At 35.3% G+C, this 20,318-nt stretch overlaps 1 protein-coding gene across 14 annotated transcripts in view; it reads right to left on the reverse strand.

The window, feature by feature from the left end:
- Positions 1-2,753: 2,753 nt before the first annotated feature.
- LOC128187025 (beta-hexosaminidase subunit beta-like) overlaps positions 2,754-20,318 on the reverse strand; it is a 36,002-nt gene continuing 18,437 nt past the window's right edge. For 7 of the 14 annotated variants that reach the window (XM_052857079.1, XM_052857083.1, XM_052857085.1 and 4 more), the window contains exons 3-15: positions 18,870-20,087; positions 16,744-16,856; positions 15,382-15,492; positions 11,779-11,880; positions 10,499-10,604; positions 9,970-10,177; positions 9,447-9,581; positions 9,172-9,262; positions 8,736-8,907; positions 8,338-8,428; positions 7,964-8,068; positions 7,308-7,482; positions 2,754-6,355 (exon numbers count right to left, since the gene is read on the reverse strand). In XM_052857079.1, coding sequence (XP_052713039.1) covers positions 6,098-6,355; positions 7,308-7,482; positions 7,964-8,068; positions 8,338-8,428; positions 8,736-8,907; positions 9,172-9,262; positions 9,447-9,581; positions 9,970-10,177; positions 10,499-10,604; positions 11,779-11,880; positions 15,382-15,492; positions 16,744-16,856; positions 18,870-20,087 — 2,885 coding nt within the window. In that variant the 3' untranslated portion in view covers positions 2,754-6,097. The remainder of the gene's footprint in view (positions 6,356-7,307; positions 7,483-7,963; positions 8,069-8,337; positions 8,429-8,735; positions 8,908-9,171; positions 9,263-9,446; positions 9,582-9,969; positions 10,178-10,498; positions 10,605-11,778; positions 11,881-15,381; positions 15,493-16,743; positions 16,857-18,869; positions 20,088-20,318) is intronic. The other 7 variants (XM_052857086.1, XM_052857091.1, XM_052857089.1 and 4 more) reach the window with 2 other exon arrangements.

The raw sequence follows: 20,318 nt of genomic DNA on the forward strand, positions 1-20,318 counted from the left end.
TAGGAATATCAAGAGTAAATCTTTAAAAATCTTCTTCTCAAAAACTAATCAGCAAGGAAAGCTGAAACTTGTGTGGAAACATTCTCAGGTATTGTAGATTCAAAGTTATGAAAATCATGACCCCCGGGGTAAGGGGGGGGGGGCACAATGGAGGGCCGAAGTTCTACATAGGAATATAAAGAGTAAATCTTTAAAAATATTCTTCTCAAAAACTAATCAGTCAGGAAAGCTGAAACTTGTGTTGGAGCATCCTCAGGTATTGTAGATTCAAAGTTGTGAAAATCATGACCCCCCGGGGGTAGGGTGGGGCCACAATGGAGGGTCGAAGTTCTACATAGGAATATAAAGAGTAAATCTTTAAAAATCTTCTTCTCAAAAACTAATCAGCAAGGAAAGCTGAAACTTGTGTGGAAGCATTCTCAGGTATTGTAGATTCAAAGTTATGAAAATCATGACCCCCGGGGTAGGGTGGGGCCACAATGGAGGGCCGTAGTTCTACATAGGAATATAAAGAGTAAATCTTTAAAAATATTCTTTTCAAAAACTAATCAGTCAGGAAAGCTGAAACTTGTGGAAGCATCCTTAGGTATTGTAGATTCAAGTTGTAAAAATCATGACCCCCAGGGGTAGGGGGGGGGGCTCAATGGGGGGTGTCAAAGTTTTACATAGGAATATATAGAGTAAATCTTTAAAAATCTTCTGCTCAGAAACTAATCAGCCAGGAAAGCTGAAACTTGTGTGGGAGCATCCTCAGGTAGTGTAGATTCAAAGTTGTGAAAATCATGATCCCTGGGGGTAGGGTGGGGCACAATGGAGGGTCGAAGTTTTACACACGAATACATAGAGTAAAACTTTAAAAATCTTCTGCTCAGAAACTAATCAGCCAGGAAAGCTGAAACTTGTGTGGAAGTATCTTCATGTAGTGTAGGTTCAAAGAGAGTGAAAAACATGATCCCTTGGGGTAGGGTGTGGCCACATTGGTGGGGGGGGGGGTGTCAAAGTTTTACATAGGAATATATAGAGTAAATCTTTAAAAATCTTCTCAGAAACTACTCAGCCAGATGATTCTTTATAATTGTTAAGACTTTGGCCCCAGGACAATTCTTCTGCCTAACAAGAAGGTTCAGAGTTTGATGTAGCTTTATATCCCATATACCGGTACATGTATAAACAATCGTTAAGGATCTTTTTGATCAAATTGATACAGACATTTAATAAATTGAGTGTTATCAAGCAATGTTTTAGTATGAAGCCATTGTCAAACAAACCGAGTCCAATGTAGAGAAAATCAAATGTTATATTGACCTCCTAGGTCATGTGCAGGTGAATATAACGTTCTGTTTTTTCGAGATAGTTGGATTTGAGCCAGTTGGAGAGCTAGGAATTAATCATATAATAAATAATTTTATTGCTCCATAAAATCAAAATGTTATTGGTAAAATGCTGCTCACTTTAAAGCATTAATCAGTGCTGTGATCTTCCACAGAAAAAATGATTCTTTACCAGAGGAAGATTTGTACTGGTGGTTATTTGAGTCTAAATATTAACTAGAGGTACTGTGAGCAAGCTCACAATTGATACCCCCCGCTAAGAAAAAAATCATAACGCGTGTATTTTTGCTATAATAGAAAAAATTGGATGAATCTATTTCACTGTCCTTTTTCAATAAATAACAACTGCTATATTTTTGAAAACTGTTAATTTTTAGCTTCTAATATTTCCATTAATACAAGACAAGACACAGACAGAATTTAGCTTTTTTGAAACAATGACCTTGAACTTTCTCAATTGACCTTGGGTCAAGGCCATGACACACCCTTAGGTCATAAGCAATCTTTGTGTGAAGTAAGAACTTCCAATGTTTCTCCATAAGAAAGATATGGACCGGACACGAATTTTGAACTTTTTCTGCCAGTGACCTTGAACTTGCCCGAATGACCTTGGGTCAAGGTCATGACACACCCTTAGGTCATAAGCAATTTTTGTGTGAAGTAAGAACTTCCAATGTTTCTCCATAAGAAAGATATGGACCGGACACGAATTTTGCATTTTTTCTGCCAGTGACCTTGACCTTGCCCGAATGACCTTGGGTCAAGGTCATGACACACCCTTAGGTCATAAGCAATCTTTGTGTTAAGTAAGAACTTCCAATGTTTCTCCATAAGAAAGATATGGACCGGACACGAATTTTGCACTTTTTCTGCCAGTGACCTTAAACTTGCCCGAATGACCTTGGGTCAAGGTCATGACACACCCTTAGGTCATAAGCAATCTTTGTGTTAAGTAAGAACTTCCAATATTTCTCCATAAGAAAGATATGGACCGGACACGAATTTTGCACTTTTTCTGCCAGTGACCTTGACCTTGCCCGAATGACCTTGGGTCAAGGTCATGACACACCCTTAGGTCATAAGCAATCTTTGTGTGAAGTAAGAACTTCCAATGTTTCTCCATAAGAGAGATATGGACCGGACACGATTGCACAGACAGACGGACAGACAGACAGACAGACAGACAGACGGACAGACGGACAAGGTGATTCCTATATACCCCCCCAAACTTTGTTTGCGGGGGGTATAATAATAGTAGGTTGAAAGCAATGAATAACCAATTTTGCAAAAATGCCAGTATTTCATCCAATTAATTTTGATTTAAAATTTATGCAATTAGCTATTGCATCTTCCAGTTATCTAAGAAATGATCTGTACAAACATAGTGACCTCAACCTCAATTACATGTAATGCGACACAACAGCATAGAAAGTCATTTATTGGCAACGTTTATTTCTCACAATCAGTGACATATTCTCAGTCTAACAACAAATATAAAATGCTATCATCCTTAAACAATTTCTGTACAGACAACTGCCACCTGAACAAAGTGTACATACACTGGTGAAAATTCACACACACTGAATACACATGATTGTAGAATGTTTCTACTCATGCAGCATCTCAAAAATATGTATTACAGGGATTCATATACAAACACGCCGTCCTCAGAAGCTGTCCAATCACAGTTCAAACTCTGGTGACTGGACTGACCACAGCAAACACGCAATAATTTAAAGTCAATGAACAGATTCCAAATCAATGGAATTTAGCTGTGGAAGAACTGGTGCTATTTACAGCATTGCACAAAAACAAAATTATAATTTGTCATTGAATAAATCATATATCTTATAGTAACTATTTTGGTGTTGAAAATGCACGTATTTAGTCAAAAGGAAAAAAAACGCTTGAATACTTCACACATTTTTCGCTAATATTCAGTCCTGAAGGTAATTGATACATTATAACCTTATGTAGACACACATTGCACAAACACTCGCAATCTGTTTTCATTACTCCTCTATAATACAAATGAATAGTAATTAGACTTTTCTCATGAATTGTTCTTGCACATTTTTCATCCATGGTATTATGCACAAAACAATACAATGTAAATAACTATAGTACAAATAGTTTACAACTCGCATTAAACAATATCAGACTCAGCACTGAATGTGGTATTAATAGGGAGTACATATATATTCAAAACTTGTAGCAAAGACATTTGAATTTCTACATCTTTTTTTCAATCCAATGCAAAAAAGCTAAAAATTGATATTATTTGACAAACTCACAAAAATAACTTCATAAGAAAATTTTTTAAAAAATCATAAAGTATCTCAAAAGGTTCATTATTTCATTTTCAACATCATCTTTTGGCAAGAGACCTGAAAATGTTTTATATTTGGTACTTCTTGAATACACTTTGGAAACAAAAATCACATCCACTGTAATATAATTCGCTAGATGGTTGAAAATATGAATACATGTACCTTATTACTTCTGTAAACTGTAAATAGACAATATAAAAACATTTGAGGACATTCAATTTTATATTTAAATATTTCTACATTTTCTGTATAAGTGCTTTAACAGAAACTCTGGGTGGTCATCCACAGGGAGGATCAAGGTCATATTGATTGTAACAGGTAATGTTTATAAAGGGTGTATATGTTCTGATCCTATACAAATTTTTTAAGTAGATATTTAAAGGGTCCTACAAAACTATTCCAAGCATCCCTACACTTGATAGTTTTGCAGCATTTTTCACAGAAAGAGAACAAAAAAAAACTTCAAAATTAAATCAAATGATAATAGAAAAAAATAAAGAAATGTATATAAATAAGTCAATTCAATATTTCACATGGTAGTTCTAAAGCTATGTCATAAAATCTTTAAAAAATGAAAAATTAATCACCAAAGCACAGAAACTGGGGCAAATCTTTTTTTTTTTTGGGGGGGGGGGGGGGGGGGGGGGCTCTACTAGACTTCATAGAAGTTGTTTTACATTTTTACCCTGCATATGGGGATAACATGCACACTCATCCAAAAATCCCATATATCTGCCAACATATCCTCAACTGTAAGGTGCAATTTTAAAATGCAGCAGGGTAAACAAATACCTGTCCATGCCAAAAACCTCCTACACACGAACAAGATGACATTGTAATGAAAAATCAGATAGACCCACTTCTGGTCACCACATTGACAAACATGATGGGTCACTACAACATTATTTACAATTCATAATAAATATAACCTGATATGAGTTCGGTATCACAAACAACAACAGCTATTTTTCCCAACAAGACATGAAAAAATGAAAAAAATCTTCTTGCACACTTCACATCGCTGATCCTCTGAAACTTTAATAGTGAAAAAAAAGAGGACAAAAATTATCTATCATACCTCAAGAGATTCTGTTATATACAAACATCACTCGAAATAAATTACGATGATTAATCATAAAACAATCATAGCTACTCTTATTACTACGAACCTAACTAAACAGTCTAGAAATTATGGCTAAACAATATATCTTTTCTAAACAAAGATTTTAAAAACATTTTCTATATTAATGTTAGGGTGTGTGTAACTTCTAGATATACTGCTGCAAGAGGCCAGTCTGTGAGAAGGAGAAGTTCTCTGTCTGTATCTCGTTATGGTCCCACGCTCCCCAGGGATGCCGATAGAGGTAGATTGACTCATGAAATGGAGGGACTGATACAAACACTCTACAGCGCTATTTACACAAGCCAATTACTGGAATGCCATTCACAGTCTGTACTCTTGCTTATTACGGAAGAAATTATGCTGCCAAATTTACACTTCTAAAATTTTTTTTTTTCATTTACAAACGATCTTCTTGAGTGAAAATTGAAGTCAAATATTAAAATTATACATAATTGTACTTTTTAAACACAATAGCATGAATTTTTTTGGACAAATCCTTAAACTTAAATCCAGAATCCTTATCAAGTTAGATAACAATAAATTTTTACCAGGAGAAAAATATTATGCCATAAAACTTGCATCAATTGACAACCCAAACAGAACGAGTGAAAACATAAGACTACTCCCACCCACCCCTTCACTTAAAAACTTCATCAACATTACAGCATCAATATGTGAATTATGACACTTTGGTGGGCAGCAAATGTGGGTCTTAAACAACCTAATCATAGAATTAAAACTTTTTTTAAACATTACATAGAAACAAAATTTCTTATCCATAAATTTCAGGGACAAAGAACACATTTTGTATGTATATTCTTGTATACCGGTAAATATTTTACTGTACATACAACAAACATTCTGCTTTGCAAATTGTGATATAAAGCAATTGACTCTTTACATGATAGATTTCGGGAAGCCATTAAAACTATAAAACAATATTGTAAGTTTGACCGTGTGATTTTTTTCTATGTAGTCTACAGGCTTCATTTTTAACTCTTCATAAAAAGTCATACTTTTATGAACAATCAATATATTCATTAAATAACATGTACAACTTCTTCTCATCAACATGAATATTTCTATTGCTTTGTCAATAAAATTCAAAGCCATCAAATACTGTTTAAAATTGAAAAATCTATAGCAGTACTACCTTTTCTTCTACTCTTTGAATAGTGTGCAATTCATACACAAAAATATATCCGTACCACAACATTAGAAAATTTCACATCAAACTGGGAAACTACAAATAAAAAAAATATAAATTCTTGAAAAACATCTTCAAAAGAAGGGGAAAATGCTGATCTGGTGGTTCAGCTGTACCGAGGATCTGAATATGACTTGATTCTCTTCTCGAATGAACCTTTGAACTCTTGAACCTGCATCCATAGTGACGTGTAACACATGAAGTAGATGACGATGAGCAGAATAAAGGAGAGGAAGATGCTACGATTCCGACAGACCTTCAGCTGGACAATTCGAGTTCCACTCATCTTGAGGCTGAAGATCACCGCCCCCAGAACAAGAATCAACAAGAGAGCTGTGACCATGCTGCCTCCCTGTGCCAGCATCTGAAAGAAAGACCAAGACTTCTGACTGTACCGGTACATATATTTCACTTACTGGAGAAATAATAACATATTGCAACAAGGTTATTCTAATATTTGATATACACCATAGTATCAAAATTACAATCATTCATCATTTTTGTAAAAGTTGCAAATATGAAAGGTACATGTACAATATAACATTTTAATCAAATTCATGTATGTAGATACAGATTTTCTCATTAGTATTCAGAACAAATATGGCACATGTATTCTATACTAATTTTTCTACTCAGAATTTAAGTTTTACTGATTTTTTAAAGCTGTGAGCTCAAAAACTCTTCAAATCAAAATTGCTTTTATCATAGATTTCTGCTTATATGTTAAAAATGAAATGTGGACAAATAGAGTTTATATCAAATAATAATCCTCAATGACATTGGCTCAGCAGTAAAAACCATTTATGTTTGAATTTAGTGGTTAGAACTTACAGTCTGTCACTCTGCTGCTTATAAAACTATTGATTTTGATGAATAAATTTTAAGGATGGGATAACTAAACATGGAAATTTTTTGGTCCAAGGATCAACAATCTTAAAGGATAAATTTACAGTAAAACCTGGTAACATGTATGCTAAAGTAAACTTTAGACTACATTAATGAAATGCCACTACTCCAACTCCCCCAAAAAAGGAATAGAATTAGGAAGATACTGTTCGGTAAGATAAAGTATGTTCATTCAGCTGTATTGTTGAGAGATGCTGGTTAGCAGTATTATCGAGAAAAAAGTCCCCCCCCCCACCCCCACCCACATAAACGCTGGTTAGCTGTATTATTGAGAGCTAAGTCCCCCATCCACCCACATAAATGCTGGTTAGTGATCTACAGATGGTTAGTGTGTTGTAGTTGATATCAGGGGAATCTATCACAGGGAAACGACGACAAGTGCAGGTGCTTCATCAGTACTCAGGTCTTACTTGGTTGCACTCTGCCATACCGCGGCCGCGCTGCTGTACATGAAAATTAAACTTTTCGATCTGTACCAGGTTACAGCGGCTGCCGGTGCAATTCTGGACCCTCTCCCCGTCTCTACGATGGCCACGCCTCAGGCAGTAGTCCGGTCCACTGATCTGTCCCACAGTCAGGCCGCGACTGAAACAGGGCATCAAATACATGTATATGTACAGTTACACAACGGTCAGGCCGCGACTAAAAACAGGGCATCAGATACATGTATATGTACAGTTACACAACTGGACTGGTTAAATAATGTGTCCCAAGACAATAAACTGAGAACCAAATTTAAGTCCAAATTATACCCTATTATGGATATTTCATTTAAACAAGTCTTAGATTTCAATCCAATATTTAAGAAAAAAAATACAAATACACAGTAGAAACTTAACCTGTAGATTGAGATTAATTCAAAAGTATAATAATAATATAGTTTTATTTAAAGTATTCTCAGTTTATGGACTTCGGGCCAGGTTTGAACAATTACATCAACAACTACTTCATCTTTTGCTGGTCTAAAAGATCAAATCAGGACCAATGTTATGTTCTTATGATGATAAAATGAATAATATCAGGAACATGTCATCCTGAACACTTGTCTTGCAGTATAGGGGCTTACCTGAGCATCCTACAGCGGTGTTCCTGGAGCCTTTTTCCTGCTGCCTCCACATCACGGAGGTCCTTACTGCTCCATAATCTCTCCGCTGGGGCCGAGGCGCGGGGCCTACAGACAGAAAACAGTCCACGACTTACCAAAAAGTCAACACATCCATCATCATTGATCTTACAGTAAGTTACCATTTTCATGCAACAAGCTACTGAACTTTTTAGCAGCAATCATTCTACTACAGGTTAATGTACATAATTATAGGTCTCCTCTTTACAATCAGATTCGAATTTCATAATTCAACATTGACATACAATAATACAAGTAGATAAGCATGTGTTTGGGATGGGCCAATGTCTGTACACGATGAGATATTTGACACTTACCATAGTGTAGATATCAGATTTTCATTGTCAATGTACTCGGCCCACAATGCAGCCTCTCCACCCAGAACTTTCTTCTCATCAATCTGGTAACCTAGCAACCAATAAAAACCACAGGTTAAAATGGAAATACTTGTACAGTAGGGATAATGATTTCAATTAGTAGTAGCCTAATAAACCAAAAAATCAACATGTCACACAGGTAACATGTGTTATTCATAATCTAATTCTGGTATCTACACGAGTCATTATTTGTTTCTAACCAACAAAGATGTCAGCAAAGTTGATTTTACTTTGTTTATTCATGACTTAATTCACTCAGTATCAAAACAAAGAGAGTCAAACAGCCACCGATTTCATCTCTTTGTTATGAGCCTGCCCATCTTTTGCCCCAGACTTACCCATGGAAGTGTCCGCTGGGTCACACATGTAGTACTTGGGCCACTTGGTGCCGTATTCAATGAGATCCAGGTACCAACAGGTGGAGTACAGGGCGTGATAGCCCATGTCTATAGCTCTCTGTACATCCCCCATATCACCCTGCCAGATCTGGATAATGGTGTCATTGGGCAGCTGGGGAAAACATAGAAAAAAGTTTATCCTATTGATGCCATATATGATAAACACTGTTGTATAATATGCATCCAACCTCTAGGGGTCCAAATTCGACTGCAGTATACATAATATAAAATGTAGCATCTAGAAATAACAAATTAGAATTGAATATTGACTAGGAGTTTTACATATGTTTGAGAAATATTTCCACCATCCCTCTACAACTTTTACCTTTTCCGCTAAACCTACCCAAGCAATGGATTTACACAACACTGTCCTCACCTGAATGTTGTTATTCATAATCTCCTGCCACATGACCATTCTCACTCCATTCTTCCTGTTTCTAGCAATGTCCTTTATATCCTGCGTTAACCTATCATACAAATATTTCAAAATAATTAATTCTAAATCACTATAATCTTAAACTACGTTCTTAACATTTCTCATGCTACGGAGGCATTATCTACATTTACTTAACTCTGAAATATCTTTAAAATAAAAAATGATTGGTAAATCTATCAATGGATCCAAACTTTCATTATCTGGAGAAAGTTTACCTCTGTTCATAATACTCGAGGACTTTACGGATGTCGTAGCTGTACATGTACGGGTCCACATTCTGTAAATTGATTGGCTCATTTGGTTTGCCATTCAACTGGTTCAGTAGCTTCAGAACATCTGGGTTGGAAGACCTATTGAAAAAATCAAGAAAAATCAATGCGTGTATTAAAATGATTGAAATCTGAACATTTCAAAACCAATATATATATTTCCAACATTCTGGTATTTCAAAAAAATCACATATTCAATACATTATGGCAATTAGTCATCTATGTTAACAAACTGACAAGGGAACTTAATTATAAAGAATGAGGACCTGATGATGAGATGGGGAACCTCATGATGAGATAGCATGGGACCTCATCACATTCAAGATGAATGCATCAAGCAAGAAATTCACAACATGAGATTGGAAAATTCTTCACCTCTCAGTTGAATACATTAAATACAAGGAAGGAGAAAACTTACCAACAAGTCATGGTTACCTCTTTAGTTGGATACTTGATTGAGAAAACTTACCAACAAGTCATGGGGACCTCATCACCTCCCAGGTGAATGTACTGATCAGGAAAGACGTGTAGGACCTCATTGAACAGTGTCTTGAGGAAGCGGTAGGTGCTGTTTTTGCTGGGGTCCAGGGGACCGAGGTACCCACTCACTGGGTGGGCGCCTTGGTAACACTGGGTCATGTGCTCGGGGTGACTCAAGCCCCAGGAGTAAGTGTGACCTGAAAATTGCCATGTCTACTGTGTTATTATCATATGAACATTCATTTGTTTTTGGTAGGAATCATCATATATTTGAGGGCTTTAGTCGAGCAATGATCAAATATATGTACTCAATTCCTCATTGACTTCCCTTTTTATATTTTTTTTATATTTTAAAATCAGACATGAACATATTTGATATTCAAAGCTTTCTATGCTTGCATTGTAATATAATCCCTCAAACTGGGGAACAATGGGAATATCATATAAAGTCATAAAGCTTTGATTCTCATCCATAATTGATAGTATTGATTGATGCCTATAGAATATATTGATCTAACCTGGGGTATCAAATTCTGGCATCACACGTATTCCTCTCATTCTGGCATACTCGATGATATCAGCAATGTCCTCTGGAGTATACACAAAGCTGGGATGATAGGCACCCTACAGAATATTCATTATTAATCAAAGCGGTGTCGGTTTGCATTGTATTCCACTATGCTGTTTACTCTATTATCTTTCCATCTTTGTTCTCCATATCATACAAGAGACCCATAGGCCACATCACCCACCTGTGTAAAACTCACTAAGTCTCACTTCAACCTTAAGCATTGGTTACTGAACAATCAATGATAAATCAACTGATCATTTTCCTAAACTTAACACTGTTGAAAATATATTAATAAGCATAAACATAAAGCAATGTAATATAATGGAATTAGCTTTCTTATTCATCATTTGACGAACAAGCATGCTGGGATTGTACCCAAACAACACATGTCCCCTACCAGTCTTCCATAACTGGATCAGACCAGGCAGAGACAACAGCCTTTCTGTATGGGTCGACAGAATCACTATTATTTCAGACCAAACTTAAACAGGCAATTAAATGAAACAAAGTCAGATCTTTCCCGGCTTCCTCTCCTGGGGATACTCAACAAGTTTCAATTCAATTCTAAAACGTGTGAAAAATTGTGTACTCATGCATATAACAGTACAATTTGGTATACCTAAGAAGATTAATATTACAATATCTTCCTTCAGTCTTACATGTTATGCAGTGAATGTCTGAACCAGGAAGTAAATCAAACTCTTAAGATGTAATCCCTACACCTTCCTTCTGTCTATAAATATCTTGACTCAGATATATCACTTGTCTTTACTTCCTCTTCTCTCTATCAATTGTATACAAACTTATAGCACTTACACATTTTCTTAAGGACAACTATATGGACAAAAACTACTTAAAACACACTTCAGTATTTCACGTGACATGTAATCTCATACATTCCAAAACTGACACTTAAAATCAAGAACTGTTCCTAATCTTTTCCCAATCTCTTATATCTCTTATTCTTGATTTGGTCTGATGCAAATTCATATTGGAGCCTTTAGTAATTTACACTAATTTGCTGTTTATAAATTTTCATAAAAATCATCTACATGAAGTATCAATTTAATCCAACTAACATTCTAAAAAAATTTATTTTCTTACATTCTGAACATGGAGTAAATTTGTCTGAGTCTGAGAATTGATAGGTGAGTTTGCATTTGTGGGTGAGTCTGAGTTTGTGGGCGAGCCTGAGATTAGTGTTTGAGTCTCAGAGAAATAGCGTACCTTTTCGCTGAGTTCGGGGAAGGCCTTGCTTTGGTAAGGGAAGGACTGGTCGTCCACTATGTGCCAGTGCATCACATTCATCTTATTCTGGGCCATTCCCTCCTATATAAAAAAAAGAGTAAAACATTGTACAGTGAGGGAAAGAAACAAATTACAATACACAAAAGATTATTTTCAAGCATTTTACAATCACTTGTGTAGCCCAGTATTCATACACGGTTTGACAAAATTCACTTATGGTTTATATCAATTTGATTTTGCTGAAAGTTGTGAGGTGTTTTATACAATTTTAGTGAGCAAAAAGTCTCAAGTTCACATAATTCTGTTTCAAGTGTGCGTACTATCTATCAGATAACTGACAATATACCAGAGTTGGCTGGAGTTAACATGCAGCTAATAAATAGCCCGCATACTATCATAAACAGAATTTTGTACCAAACATACTCCCAAAGGAAAACCACTTATAATCTGAAAAAAGCATCAATATTTGCTTTGATTCAGAATGATGCAAGAATATTGATCCGACTTTAGGCAAGAGATTGTTGCTTGAACAGAAGTCCCTAAATTTAAAGCCATTCATTGTAGGCAACAATATCAATGATTTAGGAAGCCAGCTTCGATAATTTGAGAGGATAATAGTTCTGTCCCAGACGGGGTGACATGTGAAGTGATGGATACCAATAAGGCCACACCAATATAATTTCCTCTTCATCGGACCCCACGCCCTAGTATTTAAAGTAAACTAAACAAATAATATTATTATCAATTTCCCACATCCAGGAATTCTGTTTTATTTCTGCTACATTTTTCACATCTTAAATAGTTTTAATTCATAAATCAGAAAAAAGTAGAAGAAATATTATTGTCCGCTCAAATCTATTTATGTACTGCCTAAAATTTTTGGCAACAAAAAATAACCATTATATTATTTAATCGCTCGCCCACTTGTACTCTTTTTCACTGAATGTCCGATGAACAAAAAATTATATTGGTGTGGCCTAATGCATTGATTGTCGTTGGATCAAACAGTAAATGCATCAACAATATTCACTGCAAGTGGGCCCTCCAGTGTCTCTCCTATCTTGTTGGAGAACAAACTGATGCCATTACAAAGCAAATTTTCTAAGGACATGAAGAATGAGACGGTTATAATGAACAAAATACATTTCACTGTTGACATGCGCTGTATAACCAGGAAGTCATTGACAGAGGATGAGCTGGATCCATTATATCTGTAAAACGTACTCCTTAGTTAAGTACTAAGGGAAGAGTTTTTGGTAGCACCTTCATAATGTACACGAGTCCCATCAAGTAGGCTATGTGATTCAATGTTGTAGAGTTAGGAACATCTAAAGACTATCTCAAATAAATTTGTACACATGGCTCTTGAATCACAGTGCAACAAACTTCCCTTGCGAGACTCCCCAAAAAGCATAACCCTGTGAAAAATCCTATTTCTGTGATAATTTACGCTTACATTGTATATTGTTACAGTTTTATTAGGAGCTGAGCTCAAATCCTCAAGCTACATAACAGGAGATATTGTCATCTACAGATTCCCTGACGATTACACACTATCCTGACAACATGACCAATTATAATACTACATAATCTCTCTGTGCCTACTTGGATAAATGCCTAAACAGAGAAAACAGTTCCAGGGACTAAAAAGAATTGTATAAAATTGTCTTGCAAGCCTTTATGTTATATAGTGTAATATTCTTTTGTCTGTCATTTGATTTCTTTTGACTGTATGCCAACATAGTAAAGTCAATAAAATGAATTGAATCAAAAATATTAGATTAAAGGAGCTTGAAAGTATTTGGTGTGGCAATTTTCTGCAAGTCATAGAAACATTTAAAAGACATGTTAAACTGCTTAAATGGCCTTGACCTGTTGAAATTACCTTGAATCAAAGCATTAAAGCTAACATCACTAGACACTGTTGAAATAGGGTCCAGCTTTTGGCAAAGTACATAGTTCTAAAGGGCTAATTTTAAAGAATAAGGTCCATTTTATATTAAGCTTGACTGCCCCCCCCCCCCCACACACACAAAAAAAGCATCTAGCAAGCATTTTACAAGAATGGATTTTCTAACTGCAACTTAAAAAAAAATATGATCCCAACAAATGAAATTAGATGGACAGAGAGACAGACGGACAGACAGACAGATTGTTCACTACACGGCAGCTGCAGAATGGGACCCTGATCAATTCTACTTCCAACTTATCCAAGGATCTGGAGGGATAAGCTATCTTCCAATGATCATGATGGTAAAGTTAAAGGTGTTTATGTTAATGACACTGAGAAGTTAATAGATAAAGTGAAACTGTTGGGGAGATTGTCTCCGAGCCTATAGACAGTAAATGGCCCCCTACTGGTGTCAGGTTTGTGATGGATGGTGCAGCACTACACCAGTCTACCACTGATCAGTCATTTTCTTCACCTTACAACGGCTCTTTGTCAGGGTCAACAGACACTTGAGGGTCTCAGAAGTATTGGATTTCCATTGCATAGCAGCAATGCTAAATTGAATTATTGCTACAATTTTTAATCTTTATCCATACCTTCCTTATTAGAAGTCTTTTGAAGAAAAGAAAATTTGATAAGTGTTCAAAGAAATGTAGATATGTCCAGAGAAGATTTGTTTTGTTTCCTGCATAAAACAAATAAGGTAAAAGTATCTATGGTAGATAGATTTTATGAAAAGAAGGGTCTTATTTACATTAATATAACAAACAAAATCAATCCTTGGCAGCCACAAAGTCTTTATCTATTGCCTTAGTGTTTATAATTCTCTCCTCTCTAGAGAGGTATTCGACCAACAGAGGTCCCTATAATGTTGTTTTGTTGGCAGAAAGAATTAATCATTAGATGAAAATAACGACCCTTTGCACAATAAGATTCTTTCGTGGATGACTTTATGTATTTTTTGTGGTCCGACTTACGGTTTTCTGTTCATGTAAGAAATTACACATTTACATTGGACGTCGGACTTGCTTAGCGAGCAGGGGACCAATGAATTGACAACCATAGGAACCATTGTATGGGCAGGACCATCAGCCACAGTTAATCAACAGTATCTGATGGAAACAAGTCTGCTTTTTATGTCTACCTGCTACTTTTGTTCAAACTACAAAAACTTATTCATTTCTTTGTCCCAGATGTCAGAACAAAATGAAAGCAATGTAATCGGCATCGATCTGTGAATTTGTTACCTTAGTTATAATTATGCAACAGATTAAAACCTTGAAGGGCTGTATAGTTCAATATCATGTTCGCCTCCAACTTAATAACAGGCCATTGTAAACACGAGGTAAAATGATAATGCCATCCCTTAGGATCAAAAGTTCAATGAACAGATTATAAGAATCATTACAGAACAAAAATGCAACACAAAGAGACTTGTTTATAGCAGAAACTAAATTATTGATGATATTGATGAAAAAAGCTCTGGATTATTGTTGAAGATTTTCGGGGTGAATTTTTTATGCTTTTTCATAATTCATAGGCACTGCGTGAGATTTGCATCACCTCAAACTTGTTAGAAATATTTTATATATCCTGCCTTCAAAGCATAGTGATATAGCATTGATACCTACCAATACATCATATATGACCTCTTTGAAAACATAATGCCGTGAAGAGTCGATGTGAATTCCTCGATGAGGGAATCGTGGGTAATCATTGATCACAGTATCTTTGATATACAGCTAAAAGTGAAGAAAAAAAAAGAATTTTTAAATTTGAAAAGGACATAAAGTTTCACTTGAAAAGGAATTCTAGATGAATTTACAATATTTGTGTTTTTCCAATTGTACATATCTATGGTACATGTTTTTGTTTTTACCAAATTTTTTTAAATATTGATTAACTTCTCTCTTAAATAAAATTTCTGATGTTCAGTTCAGGAACTATAAATGTAACCGGGTTCATGTATTGACTACCTTTGATGTCTTATCTATTGAAGAACTTTTCTAAAGTCCAATTTTGGAACATATGGTGCAATTGGGTTCATGTATTTTAAGCCTATAAATAAGGCCCTAAATAACCTCCCTGGGGTCTGTTTTTGTATCAATTATTCAGTGCATTGCTATATCAGGACCTCATGGGTCCTTCTCCCATGTTTTACTTTGCTTGGACTGAGGTAATAGGTCGTGCTCTAGCTATAAAACTCATTGAATGACTTATCCATTAAAGTCTCTAATATATGCTGTCAGATCCACCATATTGAAAAATAACTGATTGTCATTTCTACTAACTAAATAATTTATACATCTTTATACACCTTGCTTCTCAGTTAAAACCAAGATAAATTAGTGTGCCCCCAGTAAAACAAATGAGATAATTAATTGCACCCAGACTTACCAATTTATTTAAAAATAATGATTTCTAGTCATAAAACTGAATTTTAGTTATAACAGAAATCAATCATTTTTAAAATAATGATAAAAACAGTCATAACTATTTGGAGTTTATTTTAAGATATAGAGTGACTTCTGAAAAATGAATATGACTATATTTCATCATTTTTACCAAATTGGTAAGTCTGTAAGTTAGTAGAAATGACAATAATCAGTTATTTTTCAATATGATGGATTTCAGTCGCATCCCTGACTGATATGTGTAGTATATCAGTGCACATAATTTTGAGAGCTTAATAAGAAAAAATAACATCAAATATTACTATCAAACAAAATGGGCATATTAAATTTGACTGCTTTTGATCATCTTTCCATTGGATTTCCCAAATTGAGGGAAAGTGATTATGAATTTGGGCTCTGTGTCTTTGACATTACCTTTGACTTTGTTGTGTGTTCAATAATGAATTTGACTACATGTGTTTGATGAGGAATTTGAACTCTGTGTGTTTGTTTGTATGTTTGATGATGAATTTGACTGTGTGTTTGCTGATGAATTTTGACTCTGTTGCATGCTTGATGATGACCTGTCATGTGACTTACCACGTTGTCCGTCCCGCGGAACACCAGCTGACTGAATGTCTCCAGACCCCGCAGTGCACCCCACACCTCATTGGCCCAGATGTAGGACCCTGACTTCTTCACAAACACATCATCTAAAATGACAGTTATATGATAGGCTCTCATTCATAGTGTCCATAAGGTACATTTTATTATTAAAGTACAATGATATGAAAATATTTAAATATTATACGAGGTTCAATCATTGTGAAGATGCAAATCTTCTCAAATGTATACTAGTTTCTGTTGAAATTTTTCATTTATTAAAACAAATATCAGAGACATTTGGCTGTATGCCCTAGTTTGTTTGAACTATTTCCTGAGTACCTATATCTTTATCTAATATGTACACTGAGTCACACGCAGAAAGAACACAAAAAATTGAGGCCTTGCATGTTGTCATTTTAGACTTAAATTTCAGATCAATTATTGTTAAATATGATCCCAAAGTCAAACATCTGTGTTTGTCTACTCATCAGATGTCACAGGGTTTGACCTTCACCTGAAACATCCTTATTCATCACATGTCTGTTTCATTATGGGTTGGATATCACCTATCTAAAGAAGCTGGTTGATCAACGATTTACCCATCAAATCTACATGTATCTTAAATTTTGATATGATTTGTCTGGCTGCTTTTAAATTTGATCATTTAATATATCTTTATATAGAGCTCTTCTTCTAAGGAGAACAAAACAGTCTAAAAAAGGCAATACCTATTCAGCCCTCTTAATAATGTTTTATTATCTATATATTATGATGATGTCACAAGGAATCTTTATGCATTATTGAAATGTTTAAGGTTAATTCTTTGCATAAAAATCCAATGAAATAATAATTCACACATGAAAACAGGATCTATAAAAGGATAAAAAGAATTTCTAATGATTTGTGATTGTATTTGATTTTTATCAAATGAGATGTGCATTTTCTATCCATTTGCCAAGGCTTTGGGAAAAACCCCCCACCAAATTCATAGGATAAAACCATATACTACATGTATCACAAATCATAAGAGATCTTATATTGCTTCAATAGTGACATATATATAACTAACACTAAACCACTCTTCCAAATCTTGGAGCTATGCATTTCCTCAGTTATGCATAGTGATCCATGGCTGGGGATACAGTGCTAAAACATACTGTCTGTCCCAAACTCTGTATAATCTAATAGTCTTATGATATAACCAAAGCTTCAGCAGTTCACAAACAGGAATTGGTGGGTGAAGATAAGAATGCTTCTTGCATCATTTACTCTGTAAGTGGGACAGTATAATAAAACCGCATCAGGGAAAACAATTGTTGCTTTGAACTTTGATAGTTTTAGATCACATGGGAAACTGAAGGGAAGGAAACTTCTTTCACAAAATCAATGAGAGAATTTTGCAATGTTGACACAAAATATGAATAATAAAATATTTGTTTCAACAGATACACCACTACATATATGAAAAGACTTTCGAAGAATTTTATTTTTAAACATCTTGCTACTTTTTCTTTTAAAATCCATATATTAAATTCTAAACCTCCATCTGATAAAATCCTGTCTGATCTCTTATCATCAAATGACAAAAGTTTTCACTAGACTGCAGTTAAAGCAAATTCTCAAGCAAAACCTGACAAACAAGATTCTTGAGTCTAAAAAAAGCACACCTATTCAAAAAAGAATATTACCAGGTATTAAAATTCTGAATATTTTTTATGAAAAAATAAACTGAAAACTTATATTTTTTTTATCTACACATGGTGAAAATCTGCTGAAAGCACCAAAAAAAAGACACAAAAACACTGTTGACATTTTTTTTAGAGGCTCAAACAAATTTCATAAAATTCATGCCTAAGTTATGAAATTCATTGGAGACATGTTAAAAATGCAGCCAAATTTCCTCATCTTAGTTAAAGAAATATTCATTTAGCTTAGCAGTGGATACTTTTTAAAAGGCCAAACAAAAATTCCATATTGCAATGTCCTGCACATACCAGTACCTGTTTCAATAGTGAAATCAAGATCTATTATTATTTGTGACATACAAAAGAGGAAAAAATGGGTTTAGCTGCTCTAGCTTTACACAGTTCTACAGCAAAATGTTACCATAATGTACTCACAAGATTCGTCCATCTGATCATTCGGGAACTTGGTACAGGGTCTGCGGATTTTGATGTTGACGACCTGCACTGCCTCCGCTTTAACGTAGATGTCATCGTTGTACTTGAGGCTGACGTCTCGGATACTAGTTCCCTGCGCGTGCTGCAGATTGTTGTACATATCCATTATCGTGTCCTCTATGATCATATCGCGGTAACGTTCCACTGCCCTCTCTATGATATCACACGATTCCTTGACAATATTAAATCGAAACTTATCCTTGTCGATGCGATACACTTTGTTAGCTTTTGCAACGTAATACTGCGGCATTGGCCAGGGCTCTCCTGTGGTGGCTTGCGGTGCCCTGCGGTTTTTCTGCTCTGGCATGACATACGTCTCGTAGTTGATCAGAAAGTCGCTCCAATCCCACACAATCTTTAGACTATCCTTCATTCCTGGTCGCTGACTTTCCGCATTTACAGCAGGTTGAACAAAGCCATTGTTGTTGTTATTATTCATATTATTAAAGTTATTATTGTTGGCATTATTAAAATTGTTATTGTTATTCACCTGAAAGTTAGCGTTATTCACATTGTTATTAGCGTTATTGTTATACTGTTGTTGATTTTGGTTATTTGTTTCAACATTTCCGCGAACAACCTCTTGATGCACATTATTTAAATTGTTTGCGACTTGATCATAAGAATTTGCATTGGCTGCAGGAACTTTTGCATTGTTTTGACTGTCTTGACTTTGCAGTCCATTAATCTGATTGGCTGCTTGGTTTCCTTCTTTCACAACATTTTGATTATTAATGTCCCCTCCCACCACCACATTTTTTGCCTTCTGGTCGGCTGTAAAGGCTTGAACTGGGATGCCCTCAATTTTATTCTGTTGGACATCCTGGATCATTTTCACTTGGGGAACACCCCTGTTTTGAGTGGTTTCTTTTAAGCTATCCTCTTTGGCTTTTTTCACAATATCCTGCACATTAAACACAGGGTCTTTGATGTCTGCTGGGTTTGGAGCCCTGACCCCAGCATTGGGAATGTTCTCTTTTGGTACAGAGACATTGCGGTGCTTTTTGCGTTTGCGGCGTTTGGGAGCCTTGGTTACGCTGGCTACTCCCTGATTGGACAGTTTCTGGTCATTGTTTACCTTGTTGAGTTCACTGTCATGGATTCCATTCTGACCATTCAATACAGCATTCTGAGCTTGACCTCCTTGTAAAGCATTCATTGGAAAGAAACAAAAGTAATTCATTAACATTTGACGCAGTTTCAGTGAGTTAAGTAAAGTTATATATTGATATCGCAAAAAAGACAAAAAAAATAAAACTATGACTAGAAAACATAGTGAACTGACATCTCAGTAAATGGGTATTGGTACTTTGAATTTACAGTTTATAGACAATCACATACTTCTAGAGCCAAATATGAGTAAATTCAAGGTCTATTGATTTTCCAAGA

This window comes from Crassostrea angulata, chromosome 6 (assembly GCF_025612915.1).
Source record: "Crassostrea angulata isolate pt1a10 chromosome 6, ASM2561291v2, whole genome shotgun sequence".
Classification (NCBI taxonomy): domain Eukaryota; kingdom Metazoa; phylum Mollusca; class Bivalvia; order Ostreida; family Ostreidae; genus Magallana; species Magallana angulata.